Source organism: Orycteropus afer, unplaced genomic scaffold, assembly GCF_000298275.1.
Source record: "Orycteropus afer afer isolate SDZICR_OR568_19922 unplaced genomic scaffold, OryAfe1.0 scaffold00060, whole genome shotgun sequence".
NCBI classification, from domain to species: Eukaryota; Metazoa; Chordata; class Mammalia; order Tubulidentata; family Orycteropodidae; genus Orycteropus; species Orycteropus afer.
Genome location: NW_006921647.1, coordinates 790,303 through 809,167, shown reverse-complemented (window position 1 = coordinate 809,167; position 18,865 = coordinate 790,303). Strand labels below are relative to the sequence as shown.

Sequence of the window (18,865 nt, the reverse complement as noted above, 5' to 3'; positions counted from 1 at the left end):
ATGGCTTTTGTGATGCGTGCTGAGTTCGGAGGAAGTTCCTTGATACCTGCTGAGACTGGAGGGCAGATAAAAGCCCTAAGGAGTGTTTAGAATTACAAAAGTTCTGTTAGCACTACTGACACTAAAAGGTTTCTGGTTAAAGATTTTCCTGGAAGCTGCTAGAACTCTGGCTTCAGATTGACTCACAACAAGGTCACCGAAACAAAGATTAGGCTTGCTTCCACTTATTGTTAAAGTGGTGGATCCCCGAAGCTCAGAGATCCTCTATTGCACCATGATCCACTGTGTGCAGGCATCACTATGAGCACAAGGAGCATGGAGAATCCTAGTAAATGAATATAAAAGCTCACGCTTCCTGCTGTGCTGTAAGTGATGAAGTTCTTTTTGTCTGACCCAATATCCCTGAAACAATAATAGGTTAACTTGTTAGCTAGTAAGCAAGGTAAAATTCCAAAGCCTGCACAGTTCATGACGCTATGTATTTATACTTTCACTGATTAGTAGCTTAATACTTTAACTCAAATAAATTGCATACAAAAGCTTTCTACTCACAAATGCTCATTTTAATGACTTTCTTAGGGATAAAGCTCCATGCAATACTGTAGTGTGTGTATGTCTCTGCCTGTCATTTTGGACTTAAAGAAAAATAGATTAACAATGAGTATTTTAGAAACTATGTGTTAAGTACAGAAAGTCATTCCTTAAGGATTCTTCTAAGATGAAACACTGGTGCAAATGCTAGGAAATTCAGGAAAGTGGCTGGGGAGTTATTTTTGTCAAGGAGGCTATTGACTTCTCTCAAAATTCTCTCAGCCAAAGGCCAAACCTAAATGAACTCTCCTCTGTGAGGCTTTCTCACTCAACTAGTTCACCTAAAAGTGGTCCCTGAAGATACTCATACCTTCAGAGATGGCTTATTTCTTTGATTCATTCTTAATAAGATCCACAACTGGAAGGACACATAGCTAATGCTGATATCCTAATGGCTGCGTATGTGAAACATAACCTTGTCAATCCTTATACAAAATCTGCAGGCCAAAACAAAACAAGTCAATCCCATATGCAAATCTTACTTACAAAAATGAATCAATCCTTCACACAAACAGAAGTGTTATGATCTAGTCTTATGTCATTTACATTCATGAAAGATACTGAAGAAGCTAGAATTTGTGCAGCCAGAATTTGTGAGACCAAAGTGGAAACCATTCTAAATAATATTTAACTATAGAAATGATCATTTTAATGAAAGGGAAAAAAATATGTGTTCAAAATAAATGAATCTTACAAAATATTATTCAAAAAAGAGATAACTAAGAAAATTATTTTATTTACTTTGTGTGTCTTTGATGTTAGTGAGAATGCATTTTATTCCATTTTTTTCAGACAATAAGAAAGCCCAAAGGAACTATTTCAACTCATATACTGGGAAACCAAGAACTACACAATAGTCAGCCATCTACAAATTGGTGATTAACATGATGTCTAGACAGGTTCTCATGAGCATAACATTATTAATTAAAGAGCAGTTTGGTTAATCATGATAGCAAAAGTAATTCTAGAAATAAATATTTTATTAGTGTGTCCATCAATAAAGCAAAAGTAAAAGGAAATATTTTAATTAATTCACTGTAATAATAGTGAGACTATGGCTGGAAAAATCTGTTTGAGGGCATAGAGAATGATCTAATACTTCTATTATGGCATGTCTTCATCTTATTGTTTCTAGCTAATGGTGCTGTATATTTCAATTACCTGGATAAAATTCCTTTCATGCCATCTCAAAACAATATTAAGGTCCATTAGTGAACAATTAGAGCTGACAAATTTTCTGTTGTTATACATTGCTCCATTATTTTAAAACTGGGTTTTCTCACATCTCATCAGTAGGAAAATTGTCATGGAATAAAGAGTGATGGGAGCTCTGGTAGCGCAGTGCCTAAGGCACTTGACTGCTAACCAGAAGGCTGGCGGTTCAAACCCACCAGCCACTCCTCGGAAGGAAGATGGGGCAATCTACTTCTGTAGCGATACTGCCTCGGAAACCCAAGGAGGGGTCGCTATGAGTCAGGTCCGACTCGATGGCACATAACAACAACAACAACAACAACAAAGAGTGATAGAAGGTTGTCACTGTGATTAAGAACCTAACCTTACTTTTTGCCAGTCAAAAGACTTGTTCTTTGGAAAGGGAGAAATAAATATCCTAGTACTCCTCAGTGTATTAAAAAAATGAATTTTTCAGAAAACATGGTTAGGAAAACATTTTAGCAAAGTCTATAGCCTTCATATTATAGGGGAGATATATAAGATAAATGAAACTTAAGTAAAAACATATTTCTGGAAAAAAATTTCCAAATGAGCTTGCTCTATTTTGTCTTCATCAAAGGATATCTTTGACCCTACAATTATCTAATCAGACTGAAAAGACAATACCCCTTGAAAATTTGAAATTATCAAGAAAAATATTTGGAATAAGTGCTGTTTAAAATAATTTATGCTAAAAAAATAATAAAATAAAATAACTTATGTACTTCCTGTGTATAACCAAAAACCAAACCAAACTCACTGCCAACAAGTCGATTCGACTCATAGCAACTCTTCCTTGGGTTTCTGAGGTGGTATCTCCACAGAAGTTGATTGCCCAATCTTCCTTCTGAGGAGTGGCTGGTGAGTTTGAACCACCAGCCTTCTGGTTAGCAGTCAAATTCCTGTGTATACATATTTATTTAAAAAAAAAAAAAAAAAACAGCTCACAGCTGTCGAGTGGAATCTGACTATAGCACCCCTCCTTGGGTTTCCCAAGCAGTATTTCTAGGGAAGTAGATTGCACTGTCTTCCTTCCAATACATATTTATAGTAAAAGTATAAAACCTGATTAGAGTACACACATTGAGTGGGTAAGGGTAGTTTTCTCCCCAATATTGAAAGATGACATTGCCTGAGAAGAATGGGTTGATGTGTAATGTGACCTCTCAAGTTTCCTTGCAAGTCTTTTCCCATCCCCCCCAAATCAGGATTTTATGATTGTACTTCATATATTAAAACTTCAGTCATTTTCTCAGTATTACTTCTCCATCTGTACTGTGATCTAAATTGTGCAGAGAACCTGGTCAGAACCTAAGATAAGAGTTCACAGGTATGGCAGGCAGAATAATGGTTGCCAGAGATGTCCATGTCCTAATGCCTGTTGTTGTTATGTGCCTTCGAGTTGGACCAACTCATAGCAACCCCTCCTTGGATTTCCAAGGCAGTATCACTATGGAAGTAGATTGCTCCAACTTCCTTCTGAGGAGTGGCTGATGGGTTAGCAGTCAAGTGCCTTAAGCACTACGCTACCAGAGTCCTAATGCCTAGAACCTGTGAAAATGTTACGTTATATGGCAAAGTAGAATGAAATAAAGTTGCAAGTGGAATTAAGGTTGATAATCAGGTGACCTTATTATGTGGCGATTATGTTGGATTATCCAGGTAGGTCCAATGTAACTTTCAATATAATCATTGAAACTGGAAGAGACACAAGAGGAAGAATCAGAGGAATAGCAACATGAGAAGCAATCAGCTCACTTTTGCTGACCTTCAAGAAGGAGGAATTGAGCCACAAGCCAACAGACTTTCCCTAGAGCTTTTGGAAGAAATGCAGACCAGCTGATACCTTGACATTAGCTAATGAGACCCATTTAATTCAAGCTTTTGACCTCCAAATCTGTAAAAGAATACATTTATGTTGTTTTAAGCTAGTAAATATTTGATAATTTGTTAGAGTACCACTGACCAGAAGGCTAACGGTTCAAATCCACCAGCCACTCCTCAGAAGGAAGAATGGGCAATCTACTTCCATAGTGATACCGCCTCAGAAACCCAAGGAGGGGTCACTATGAGTCGGGTCTGACTCCACAGCACTTAACAACAACAAACCGATAGGGAACTGATAGAAGAGAGCTCTTGATTTACACATGCACACGTACACATACACCCCTAAAAGAGAGCCTGCCAAGACACTAGGAACATTGTTTGTTGACAGATACTTTTCAACATATGGCTTACTAAAGTAATGACTCAGCAATGTGAAGCCACCTCTATCACTTGCTGAAGTAAAGAAAAAAATTGCAACAAATATAGCAAAGCAAACCAAACTCACTACCATCAAGTTAAATCCAACTCATAAAGACTTCCTTTGGGTTTCCAAGCAGCTGGTGGGTTTGAACTGCAGACCTTCTGGTTAGCAGTCAAATGCCTTATTCACTACACTACCAGAGCTCCTTAAATATAGGAAAGGCTTATTATATTTACCGTGTAAGACTTCATACAAATTAATAAAGACCAAGTCAACGTAATAAATAGGCCAAGTGCTCTGACAGATAATTCTCAATGGAAAAAAATATAAAAGGCTAATGTTGTTGTTGTTGTTGTTGTTGTTGTTATGTGCCATCGAGTCGAACCCAACTCATAGCAACCCCACCTTGGGTTGCCGAGGCAGTATCACTACAGAAGTAGATTGCCCAACCTTCCTTCCGAGGAGTGGCTGGTGGGTTTAAACCGCCAGCCTTCTGGTTAGCAGTCAAGTGCCTTAGGCACTATGCTACCAGAGCTCCTAAAAGGCTAATAAAATATGAAAATGTTTCAGACATAATAAAACTATTGCATTTAAATGAGGAGATGGCATCTTATCTACTATATTGGCATATTTTTTTAAACAAAAATGTTTTATGCTACAAAGAATGTGCAAAGTAAGCATTGTCAATCACTGTTATGGGAAGATAAAAGATGTTACAAATCTTTTGAAAAACAGTTTAATAACATATTAAAAAATGATAAGAATGTTTTGCTATTTGCAGTATAATAATAATTCTAATTCTGATAATCAGAAAATCCATTATGTATGAAGATAAATGTTGATCACAGTATCATTTATAATATGAAAAATTTGAAAGCAACTTTCAATAATAGGAGAAGCTTCAATACACTATGGTATATTTAAATTATGTGATTTAGGTAGTCATTAATAACTAAGCTTATGGAATCTGGGACAAGATGGTGGTATGAGCAGCTCCACACTCCCATCACCCCACAAAAATGTCAAAACAGAAACCAGAAACAGGTTATCTGTGAATGTCTTAATTTTACCCTCATTTGAAGGACTGTTTTGCCACATTTAGAATTGTTGGTTGAAATTTGCTTTCTTTCAATATTTTAAATATGTCATCCTACTGCCTACCGACCTCCATGGTTTCTGAAGACAAATCAGAATCCTACTGAAGATCCCTTGCTGCTTTCAAGATTCTTTCTTTACCTTCAGTTTTCAAAAGTTTGATTATAATGTCTCTCAGTGGGTGTCTCTCTTAGTTTATCCCACTTGAAATTATTGAGTTTCTTGAATGTGTAGATTCATGTCTTTCATTAAATTTGGGGAGTTTTCTGCCATTGTTGTTATGTGCCGTCGAGTCGGCCCCGACTCATAGTGACCCCTCCTTGGGTTTCCGAGGCAGTATCACTACGGAAGTAGGATTGCCCAACCTTCCTTCCGAGGAGTGGCTGGTGGGTTTGAACCGCCAGCCGTCTGGTTAGCAGGCAAGTGTCTTAGCCACTATGCTACCAGAGCTCCCTGCCATTATTTCTTTCTTCAAATATTCTTTTGGCCCCATTCCCTCTTCTCCTGCTGTGATTCTGTGACCAATATGCATATATTAATACCCTTCACAATGCCCCACAAATCCCTTAGGCTTTGTTCAACTTCTGTCATTCATTTTTTTTTTTTTTTAACTCTTCATACTTGATAATTTCAGTTGTCCTTATGTTCAAGTTCACTGATCCTTCTTTTCTACCAGCTGAAATTTACTACTGAGCTCCTCCAGTGAATTTTCCATTGTAGGTATTGTATTTTTCACTTCCATTATTTCTGTTTGGTTTCTTTTATCTTTAAAAGACTTTTTTTTTTGGTAACAATTTTAGGTTTGCAGAAAAGGAAGTACAGACAGTTCCCAGTAACCTAACCACTTCCGTCTTACACATTCTTTGTCCTATTAGCATGTAGCAGTCCTGTCGCACATTTGTTAAAGTTGAGGAACCAATATTGATACATTATTATTAACTAAAATCCATAGCTCCCTTTTTGGTTCACTCTTTACTTTGCAAAGTCGTGTAGGTTTTGACAAGTGCTTAGTGTTATGTGTTGTTTGGTTTCTTTTTAAAATTTTTATTTCTTTATTAATGTTCTTGTTTTGTTCTTGCATCATTTTCCAGATTTCCTTTTGTTTTGGGTCCAGGTTTTCCTTTAGCTCTCTGAGCATAATTAACTGTGGTTTTAAAGTCTTTATCCAGGAAGTCCATTATCTGGGCTTCCATAGAGATGGTTTCTGTCACTTTATTATGTTCTTTTGAGTGAATCATCTTTTCTGTTTCTTTGTATGCCTTGTGATTTTTTTGTTGAAACCAGAACATTTGAATATGATAAATTTGGAGATCAAATTCTTCTTCCCGAGGTTTTGCTAAAGTTATTTGGTTGTTTATTTTCTTAGTTGATTTCTTTTTCAATATTTTTGAAAAATGAAGCCATCCATTTGTTTAGTGATTTTAGCTTTTTTTTTTTTTTTTTTTTTTTAAATTGTGATTTGGGTGAAAGTTTATAGAGCAAATTGATTTTCCATTTAACAATACACACACATTCTGTTTTGTGACATTTCCTTCAAACCCCATACAGTAACAGCATTCTTCCCACTTGCTCCCTACACCTACCCTTTCCTTTCATCTTTCCTTCCCACCCCTTCCCACATTCTTAGCTCTAAACCAAAACACCAACCTCACATCAAGTTGATTCTGACTCATAGTGAACCACATTGGGTTTCTGAGGCTGTAAATCTTTACAGAAGTAGATTGCCTCATCTTCCTTCCATGGAGTGGCTGGTGAGTTTGAACCACCAACCTTATGGTTAGCAGTTAATTGCCTTCTGCCCTGCACTACCAGAGTTCCTTCCTAGCTCTGTCCCTAGACAAATGCTGTCCTCTTGATCTCGTATGCTTAATTGTTCTAATGAGTACATACCCTCCTGATATTACTGTTTACCTTATAGGTCTATCTATCATTTGGCTGACAGTTGAGTCACAGGCATTAAGTTCAGTTCGGAGCTTGAAGTGAGTCTAAGGGCCATAGTCTCAGGTATTCCACCAGTCTTCATCAGATCAGTAAGCCTGGTCATTTTTATATTTTGAGTTTTCTTTCACATTTTCTCCCTCTCTATTCATACCTCTTATTGTGATCCCTTTCAGAGTGGTCAACAGTGGTAGCCAGACACCATCTAATTACTCAGGTTTCAATGTCATGGAGGCTGGGGTTCACATGCTCCATTAGTCCTTTGGACTAATTATTTCCTGAATCTGATTTTTCCTCACTCTTCTTTGCTCCAGATGGGAAGAGACCAATAGTTGCAACTTAGATGACCACTCACAAGCTTTTAAGATATCAGTACTACTCACCAAATTAGGATTAGAATATTGTCTCTGTGGACTATGGTTTACCAATTGAATTTAGTATCCACCATACCCAGCAACTCATTCTCTCATGGTGTTTGGTTATGACTAAGATGTTTTCATAACTTTTTTCCTAACTATTTTGGAAAGACTGACTTCCTGGCTAGGTGTGACAGTGAAGAAGACACTGTTTATTAGCCTGTGTTTAGCTAGTCTTTTGAGAGAGATTTCCTTGGATGCCATGGGGTAAAGCAAAACACTATAAAAAAACATTTTTAAAAAGTCTCTCAGTCTTTGCAATTGACTCTGTGCTGGAACCCTCCTTCAACGGTCAGCCAGGCTTACCCTGAGGTGAGAATCATCCCAAGGGGAAAGCATAGAGTCTGGTCAGGTAATTTCTGAGCATGTGGCTTGCCCTGGGCATGTGTGTTGTTGTTGTTGCTGTTATGTGCCGTCGAGTCGGACCAACTCATAGCGACCCCTTCTTGGGCTTCCGAGGCAGTATCACTATGGAAGTAGATTGCCCAACCTTCCTTCCGAGGAGTGACTGGTGGGTTCACCAGCCTTCTGGTTAGCAGTCAAGTGCCTTAGGCACTATGCTATCAATACACAAAGATTTCAAAATCTTGGTTTCCAAAAGAAACTCTTTCCCTATCCTCTATTACCATCTGGTTTGAACCGCCAGCCTTCTGGTTAGCAGTTAAGTTCTTTAGCCACTATGCTACCAGAGCTCCTCCGCTACCCCGTAGGCCTATGCAAAGTCTGAAACCAGAAATATTGAGATGAGTGACTTACTTCAGTCCTTCCAGTAGCCCCAGAGTAGAAACACACAATGATTTGGGGAAACAGTCTGCTGTGCTTCATCTAGGAAATCAGGCTTTAAGATGACCACAAGAAAGCAGAGAAAGGTTGGGGTGCTGGTGGATAGAAAACCCAAGTTTTTGCACCATTTATTTGTCACCTTTTCCCTTGATTTATCATTAGCTCAGCATTTGTTTCTTAAAACTTAGTTTCCAAAGTTCTGATGTTGTTGATTCTGCTAGTTCGTGTTTGGGTTTTGTTGTTGTTGTTGCTTTTCTGTGGGGCTTACGCTGCCAACTTGTTCTATATTCAGTACTTCATCTTTTGACTTTTCCAAATGTGACTCAAGCCCCTGTGTTTCCCAAATTACAAGAAACATCTCAAGCTCCCCCAGTGGTTCTCCCCTCATGTAGCTTCAGAGGACTGAAGGTACCATAGGTCTTGTAGGACCCTTTAACACTCTGGCAACACTCTCTATTGGACATTCGCACTCCCTAACTTCCCAACCTCACAGGGATTTCTTAGAGTTGGTGTAGACAGCCTTAAAGTGGACTGAAAGCTCACGGTAACAATCTTCAGGAATTGTCAGAAACAAAAAACATATTAATCTCTGCACTGGGAACTTCAGCTTCTGACACTGGGGCTATCAGAAAAAATTTCTTTTCCAAATGTTATTTATCAGTGGGTTGAGAGGAGGAAACAGACTTTAACAGTGGAAGGAAAAGCAAGAAAACAGAATATAATATCTATTGAAGTATCTATTTTTCATGTCTATCAAAGTACTTATCAGAGTAATTTTTGACTCGACTAAATCCATTGGCAATTTAATCTCCAGGAATTGAAGTATGTCTACTTCCATGGAACTGAAATCATCTTCTCAGTATAACAAGTGCAGGAAAAAAAAATGAAAATCTGGAAAGCCTGTACTCTGGCACCTGCCTTCATTCTTTTGACAACTTGTATCCAAAGTATAAATGATCTCTTTTATTTTATGACTATATAATGACCTGAAAGTTAATGCATTTTCTTATGACATAATTAACAAAAATATTTAGTATTTAAATAGAAATTACATTCAAGAACATTTTAAATAATTAAGTGTTCAATTTATAAGTATTAAATTAATTGGTATTTAACTTATAATTAACATGTTTTGATACCTTTTGTAGCTATTAAACATTAAAATAGTTGGAGTAATAATGAATTTTTGTACAATTCACTCTACAAATAGTCATAAACCTAAAAATATATATTCTGAATAATCTTTGGTGATTTAAAATTATCCTTGGGTTTACAAGTGGTATCTCCACAGAAGTAGATTGCCCAGTCTTCCTTCCAAGGAGTAGCTGGATGGGTTTGAACTGCCAGCCTTCTGGTTAGCAGTCAAAAGCCTTAGGCACTACACCACGAGAGCTCCTTAAGATCTGCAAAGCCCAGTCAAAATCTAAGTAAAATATCTAGAAACTTATGTATTTTTTCCCATTCCTGTACCCTAATTTGTTTTTCTTTTCCCCATTGTTGTGTAATTTTAAGAAAGATATTAAAGGTATGAGAAATGAAAAGACTCTTTAACATGACACCTATTACTTAAAAACAAGAATTTTTCCTCTTGGAAATTACTACTATGCATTAGTTATCTTTATAGATCAGTTTGACTCTTTAATTGTTGACATTTGCTATAGCTCTTAAAGTACTTTTTTTTCTTTTTTTTTTCTTTTTGCAGTTGGTTGGTTTTGTGTATGCCTGTTATGTGATCAGTATTTTCATGGAAGAAGAGGACACCTGTAAGTACTGTTATATCTACCTGTGGATTTGTTTTGGATGAGACTTAGCTTCCTAAACTAGTTATTACAAGGCTATGAAAGCTTTCATGTTTGAAATTTTAAATGACTGAAGTCAGTAGAGCAAACTTCCAATCAAAAGCTGACATATGAAGGTGCCCACAAATGAGAGGGCACTAAGTATTATAACTTCAATCCAAGTTGCATGGGCAGATTCACAGAGAGGCACAGAAGCCTCAGACTGGTATCATGTCCTGTCCTTGTAATTTGTCATCAGAGACCTAAACGTTACACTGGGTAGGAAACTGAGGGTTGGTTTATCCATCACTGGTTGTAAGTAAGCTGGCTTCAGAATTTTGAAGCCTGAATAATGGCAATAATACTAATACAACAATACATTACAGCAAGAACTTTGTGTATATAAGCCATATAAAATGTTACAAGGGATCTAAGAAAGACAGCCTTCAAGGTGGGATGTAAAAAGAAAAAAAAAAAAGACAAGAGTTGCTGAGAAGGAATGAATAAGATGCTAAGAAGCTAAATTGTGTTTTATCAGAACATCAGAATAAAAGATAATATGACCTGAAGTTATGTGGATAGAGGTTTAGCAACATGATTTAACAACTGTTATTTATTGAGCACTTGCTAATGTGTAAAAATTTGGTTTTAAACAACTCTGTTGTGAGTTCATAGAGCACCAAGAAATTTTAATTTATTTTTTAGAAAGAGAGTTTAGATAAATTAAACCCACCCACACATGTAACAAAACTAGAGATTTAGTTGTATTATTGCAATTGCCTTCAGAGTTGTAAAGTGACTATAATAAAATGAGGATAAGTGTCTAGCTAGCCATTATAACTACTTTCTAGAACACATCTCCACAAGGGCCTGATGAATGAATGCTTCCCATCAAATACATGTAGTATGTGATGTTTGAACTGGAATCTAGTTCACAATGGGATCTCCTCCTGGTGTATTTGACTAAATGGAAGAAATCTTGGACTCAAAGATTTAACATTCAACAAATTGCATCATATATTTTATGCTTATGTAGGGCTATTTTTTAAAATTTTAGATGAGTCAGAAAGTTTCTGACATTTCAAAAGTGAAATTACAATTACAGTAATTTCCACTATGAGGTAACTTAAATAAAATAGAAATATATTTCAGGAGTTCCATTAGTAGTTCCACAATCTAACAAAGCCAATAAACAGAAAGGAAGCAGCATGCTTTCTACTCACAGCCAGGACACAAAACACAATTTGTTGAGAATGAACGATTTTAATTGGAATTGGGACCTAACAAAAATCATTGGATCGTGGTCTGAGTCAATACTTCAAAAGATTGATACATTGATAAATTCTAGTTGAATCCCTTTATAAAGTACTTTTGAAGGGTACCCAAAAAATCCCCTTTTGTCCTTTACTCTTTTTATTTAACTGGTTGGAGGATCTTAATAAATGCCAGTACTCATTCCTACCATATTGTGTGAGAAAAGACTGATTAATCAATAAATCGTTACTTAATAGAATAAGTAAGGACTTTTCCTTGAGGTTTATGATTTTGAACAAAATGCAAAATGACATGCAAAATAAAACAGTTCATCAAATTTAGGTAAGCACATTTAGATCTTCCATCAGCATTCTTTTACTGCCAGTGTATGTGGATTGTATTGCTGCTGGCAGATACTGTAGTTCCATTGACTTTGATGTCTTTAATTAACTTAAGTTTCTCTATAGAAATCTCTGAATCAGCTATTTTAATGGCCACCAAACTGGCATAGAAACAGCTGCTAGCAACCTGTTCTATATTGGTTTAATTCTAGTGCTTTTGATTAGGGCCATACATTAAATTATTGAGAGATATCTGAATATAGTAGTTGTGTAGCCATCAATTCAAATAATATTTACAGTTGGAAAGAGTATGGGTACTTAAAACAAGGCAAATAGGCCCAGGAAATGATAATCTGCTTAAAGAGAGATGACAGTAAAAAGCAATCAGAAACCTTTTAGTCTGATAGTTCTTGAGCAAGAGTAATTTTACACTTTTTTTATTGAAAGAAGTGGAAATCAAAAGTGCAGTTGTAATTAAATTGTCCCAGAACCTTCAGAAGGCTGAGATGAGCAAGAAAAAATGTCTGGAATCAATTGCAATGATCTCACAGGCCAGCACGTTTCGTGCCAACATTTAGCTTTTAGGGGCAATAATGAATTGCCCTTTGAATATGACATTACTAACTCACAGTCAGGAACACACATCCTTTGGATTGTTTTTCCAATATTTAAACATAAAATAATAAAACAATACTGGTAGCTTTCCAATTCACATTAAGTATACCCTGGAATGCTTATTTGGAACGGTAACTGCAAAAGGTAATGTAATGACACGGTATTTTGGCAGGCAATATATCATTTATCATTTTGATTCCTATTCTAACTAATGAAAATCTCTGCATTATTCAAAATGCAAAGTTAGGCCTTGTTCTGAAAGCTGTCAGCTGGGCTTAAAAAATTAATAACAGCTACCCACTCTCCTCCTCTGCATTGCTCAAGTGTTTCTAGGGGACCCACGTTTCAGCTGATGGACACTTCTGAAAAGTTATAAATACAGGAGGAAGTATTTACTTCCAGCCTCCCATCTTCTTAGTTCCCTCTCAGACTCTTCTGCTATTTCTTACAAAGACTAAGATTGTAGGTCAAAGATGATGAGAGGTTGGAGCAATACATTCTATCATCCATTGTAATGCAAAAGTTTGTTTCTATTTGAAAAGGAACTTAGAGGATTGTTACTATTTTGTCAGACTTACTAAAAAGAAAGTTTCTAATTCAAGGAAGTGTGGGGGCAGGACAAAATATGCTGAAAAATATTATTAACTTATATAAATATTGCCAGCTCTTTCAGATGATCTGTTGCTAGCACTACTTCTGATATTAGCTTGCAAATTGTAAATGTGACACCTGTTTGGGCTCACAAAGACCAGCATGGGTTGTACACATTGAATGATGGGAAAAAAGTATGTTGGAAATCCTAACAGTAATTTTTCAAAAAAGAAATGAACCCCCCTAGAAGTGGGTTGAATATTTTATATTGAAAACTCAAAATGATTCTTTATGTAATCATTTGACTCTCATTAGTATATTCTTTGGCAACATTTCATTGGAAAGAAACATGACTATTAGAAAACCATTACATGTCTCTACTGTCCTTGAGGCTTCCTGCTGGCCACTGTTCATATATGTGTCTGTCTGTCTGCTCATGAATCCCTTTTAGGAGGATAAGCTCATATTACCATAATAATTATGCAAATTAGAAATAAAAACATCCCTATCTCTCCAGCCTCAGTGGAGGCTTGTGTATTTCTATGATGCTGAACAAGTTTCAGCAGAACTTCCAGACTACAGTTACAAAAGCATTCCCTTCATTGGCTGGTTTTTCAAAAGGTGAGATGCTTTTGAAAAACCAGCTAATGAAAGCCTTATGGATCACAATGGTCTGATCCACAATTGATTATGGGCATGGTGCAGGACCAGACAGCATTTTCTTCTCTTGTGCAAGGCGTTGCCATGAGTCAGGGCCTGTTGGATGATAGCTAACAACAACAACACCTCCTCTTAAAAATTTACTACAGAAGCTATTGGGAGAGAAATTTACCAGGTTGAGTGTTAATACCAGCTTTCCCTTCCTCATTTTGTACTGTGTGGAGGGCCTTAGAGAAGTAAAATGATCAAAAGTTCAGGCACAAGGGAAAGTGTGAAAGCAGCAAAGATCTGGATGAACCTCAGACAAAAATGATTCATTGTCTTGTGACCCTTGCAATACATCGATATTTGTGGCTGGAAGAACAGCAGAATTTTGTTGATAGTCTAAAATGGAGAAATGAATGAGACTCAAGGGGTCACAGCTGACATTTCAAAGGATCACAATACTTGTCCAATAAAACATTTTTAAAAAATCCTTGGGTGTTACAAATGGTTAAGCACTTGACTACTAGTAGAGAGAACTGACCCAAGATACCTCAAAAGACAGATGTGGTGATCTGCTTCCAAAAGGTAACAGCCATTGTAAAGTTTATAGAGCACAGTTCTGCTCTGCACACCTGGGATCACCATAAGCTGGAATCAAATCCATGGCAACTAAAAACAACAAGCCATTCATTATCTACTGGTTCTCATCATGAATTTTTGTTGGTGACTATTAAATTAGTTAAGGAGCTCTGGGTGCACAGTGGTTTAACACTCAGCTGTTAACCTAAAGGTCAGCGGTTCAAACCCACCAGCCACTCAGTGACAGAAAAGACTTGGTGATCTGCTCCCATAAAAATTTCAGCCTAGGAAACCCTCTGGGGCAGTTCTACTCTGTCCTACAGAGGAGCTATGAATCTGTATCAACTTAATGGCACACAACAACAACATCAAATTAGTTGCATATAACTGTCCATAAGGCTGATTTCTCCAGGAGCCTCACCAAAATTTAGATTTAGAACTTAAAGCATTCCCCCTAATATGCTGAGATGGCTCTCAGTCAAATAGCCACAAAATAGCTAGTTAATCTTTATAAAGAGTAGAAATTCTACCTACCCTAAGACACAAGGGTCTGGTTCAGTATATGAAACATCAATGAATGTTGTACAAAATACATTGTAGGGAAAATGTCCCTATGTCTTTACATTGTCTCTCATCTCTCTCTTCTCACTTCTCAGGAAAATGTAAATTTCTCACTTCCTGCATTTTAGCAAAAAAAAAAAAAAAAAAAAAACTGATCAATTCATTATAAGGTATAAATGGTTTGTGTACTTATATTCCCTTGAATTTCATTAGCTACTGCAGTATAGTAAATTACATAGTATGACTTTTCTAGCCATAGTCTTTGTAAACTCCATGGTGGAATTTTCCATGAGCAAATAAGTAGCTGCTGATTGTTAAAGTTATCCACCTGGGGTATATCTGTTGAGAGCAACATGAAGCAATTTTCTGGGAAGTTCACGCTCTCTCAGGTGTGTGGAATTCCGGTGTTGGGATTGGTTGGTTTTGCCACTCTGCCAGGCTTAAAATGAGCCCTCCTAGCAGCAGAGAGGATGAATATCTCTCACTGCTGGCTAAGAGAGCTGTGTGGCTGAGAGTCCAACCCGTGGCTGAGAGAACACCCCATTTCTGAGAGAGACTCCCAGCTGAAAGACGGCAGCAGTGGTACCAAGAGGCACAAGACAGAGCGGCAGACTTATTGGCCCACATAGGCAGAGGCCAGGTGGAAAGGCCAAGGGCCACAGAGTGATGTCTAAGAGCATAGCTGAGGACACACTGTCCTGACCTAGGAACTGAATTCTGAGCACGTTCTTGAATTTGAGTTGTAGCCTGTTGCTTCCCTAAAAAAAAAAACCCATAATTTGTGAGTGGTGTCTGTGAGTTCTGCGTGGGCACTGCAACAAATTGTTGAGGTAGTGAATGCCATGGGCAGGATGGTTAGTGTCAGGGTTGGTGAAAGGGCTGGAGGGAGGCAGCACGTCTGGCCTCGCTGGAATAGGCCTTGGGCTGCTCATAGTGATTCTGTCCCTCTTGTGGAGTTAGAGGAGGTCAGAAGATGCTGCCTCCTTGCCACTTTGGCAGCTACTAAGCGTGGCCTGTTTTGACCAAAAATTGATCCTTGCAGACAGATAAAATACATGCCACAGAGGATGTTTTAATTTTCTGTTTCCACATGAAACTCGATGTTAGAAATTACATAAATGAAGGTGATCTTAACTCTACCAATACCAAGCTTTTTTTTAGCAGATCCCATCACCTCTCTGGGCCTCACATCCTCATCCATACAATAAAGGGTGGGAATTTGGTATCTCAAAAGTGCTGACAGCTTTAACACTACAGTCTCATGCAAGGAGTTTATGGCTAGAGGCCATTTCAAGGTCCAATTGGAGCATCACATTTTCTTCTTCATTGATGTGTAAATGGTCAACATTCCCTGCTATTTCAAGACATCTTGATCTCTCTGCTCCAGATAATCCTCAATGGAATGCAATGCTTCTCTTTCACCTCTGCAAGAACCCTCTACCCCGATCCCTGCCCCACACCTGGGCAGTGTCATCACAGTACCTCCAGCCTGCCCTGCTTTTAGGCAGGTCATGTCAGGTCAGATTGGCATACACACATTCTTGCATTTTACCAACAGCCCCAAACTATCCTTAACTTGAGAAGGAGTGAAGGATCTACCATCGAGATCGTATAGAATGGAAGATAAAGAATTTGGGATCCAGATGGAATTAAGAACAATGAAAAAAGAAGACAGAAGGAGAAGTGATTATTCAAATTATGGTGTTGATGAAGAACATTGAATATATCATGGGCTGCCAGAAGAACAAACAAATCAGTCTTAGAAGAAACACAACCAATGAACATTAGAAGTGAGGATGGGGAGACTTCAGCTTACATATTTTGGACAAATCGTCAGGAAAGATCAAATACTGTAAAAGGACATCCTCTTTGGAAAAGTAGAGTCAGTGAAAACAAGAGAAATCCTCAATGAGATGGATTGACAAAATCACTGAAAAAATGGGCTCAAACACACCAACAATCATGAAGATGGCACAAGAGCAGGTTCTGTTGTATGTAAGGGGGCCGATGGGTCAGAACCAATCCCATAAAATAAAGCAATTCACACCCTCATGCCCCACCCAAAGGCACATTAAGTAAAAATGGCAGTATGGATTTTATGAGGATCCTGTGCATTGGTGAATTCTGTGTTGTCATTGGTAAAATATAGGAAACTAGGGAGAAAAGCAGCTGACAGTGTTCTGACAGGGTCCCCTGTATTTCTATTTTAATTCTAAATCAATACCCTAATACCAACCCCACCCCAGATCCCCTCCTTTTTCCCCTGGTCTGGCTCTGCCAGCACCCCTACAGGCTACACTGATCCCTTCTTTGCCTGGCAATGTTGGAGAGAAGCACAAATCTGCATCCACTGGCTCTGACTCAGATTTCCAGTGTTCCAGGTGGGCCAACAACCAGCTCCGCAGGCCTCTCACTTCTTCTTACTCAGGTTCTTCTCAAGTTCCTTTAAAATTGCTATATTGGAGATGTTAGTGCCTCTGAGATCATTGAGTCCTAGGCCTTTGTTTTAGGGAATAAGGAAATGAAGTCCAGAGAGGTGATGTTGTTACTGACACCATTCTCCTCATTCCTTACCCTCAACAGACAGACTCTACCACAAATAAGATAAACAGCAATAGGCATGGATTCCGCAAGTTCTCAGGCACTCTCTCCCATCCAGATGTGTCCATCCATTTTCATCTATGACAGTCTTCCTCAGTAGGGAAGGAGGCCCCCACATACTCAAGAACCTTGCTCCATTAATTATTCCCTCTTAAGAATGTTTGCCATGAGCATTATTCTGTTTTAAGAACTATTTATGTGGGATCAAAGTGACAAACAACAGTAACTTGAAAATTAGATAGGAATCTTAGGGAACAGTGAGTTTATGTTAGTGAAGGAGGAACAACTCAAATTTTGCACAATTCGAAGAATGTAATCATTGTCACTAAATTGTACATACAGAAACTTGAATTGCTGTGTGTTTTGATATGTATTTTCTCAAAAGCAATGAAACAAATTATTAAAAATAATAAAAATGTTAACATACTGGTGGGTGAGATAATAGATAATTTAACTTTCTTCTTTGCATTCTTCCGTGTTTTTAATAATTTCTCAAATGTGAATTCAATACGTATGTTTGGGCACTCTACTTCCATAGTGATACCACCTCGGAAACCCAAGAAGGGGTCACTATGAATGAGATCCGACTCAATGGCAGTGAGTTTGGTTTGGTTTTCGATGTTGTTGTTATTACTTCCAACCTTATGTACTTTAACAACAACAACAACACAACACACTGCTGTGGAGTTGGATCCAACTCATAGCGACCTCTCCTTGGGTTTCTGAGGCAGTATCACTATGGAAGTAGACTGCCGGATCTTCCTTCTGAGGAGTGGCTGGTGGGTTTGAACCACTAGACTTCTGGTTAGCAGTCAAAAGGCTTAAGCACTATGCCACCAGAACTCCTTAAGCCTACAGCACCTGGTATTCCAAGGCAGCCACCCATCCAATTACTAAATAGGCCCAACCCTGCTTAGCTTTCAAGATCAAATGAGATCCAGTGCGTGGCTTTGGACTTTCTTTATTCACAATGAATCATGTCATCAAGTAAACAGATGACTACTGTGGCTATAATAAAGCATTTCAGGTAATGATGGGTTAGTAATCTCGTTGCTGGAATGCAACATGCAAGCTGTGGTGGTTGTTTGCTGTGAAGTCCGACCCAACTCATAGCAACCCCCCCCCGGGGTTTCTTAGGCAGTATGACTACAGAAGTAGAATATCTTAAAAACTGGCAGCCTCAAAAACAAACTTTGGAGGAGTTCCGGCAAGATGGCAGACTAGGCAGAAGGACTGCACAGACCCTCTTCAACAAAGAAAAGAGAAAGCACTTAACACAGACAAAGAAGATAATCTTGGACCCCTGAGCCTTGAAGGGAAGGATACAAAAGTGGACTAAACCCCAACTAACAGAAGAATTTGCGTGACAATACCAAAAAAGGAGACACACGGAGCTGTGGTCTGGCAGCAGACTGAGCAACCCTGATGGCATAGACGACACAGCTTGGAGATTCCCGAATGGTGGTAGGACCTAAGAATTAACCCAAAAATCACCCTGCTAGCCAGGGACTGCATGGAAGACTGTGCACGGTGGCTGGGGAACAAACAGAGAAGGTGAAGAGAAAGGTGGGCTGAGCTGTGGACTTTTGCCTGTCTACTGGGTGCTGCCATTTT

General features: G+C 38.2%; 1 protein-coding gene across 1 annotated transcript in view; it reads left to right on the top strand.

Annotated features, from left to right (window-relative positions):
• The window catches only part of NKAIN3 (sodium/potassium transporting ATPase interacting 3), a 578,505-nt gene that overhangs the window by 487,292 nt on the left and 72,348 nt on the right, over positions 1-18,865 (top strand). Inside the window, exon 5 of the mRNA XM_042780767.1 lies at positions 9,989-10,049. Coding sequence (XP_042636701.1) covers positions 9,989-10,049 — 61 coding nt within the window. The remainder of the gene's footprint in view (positions 1-9,988; positions 10,050-18,865) is intronic.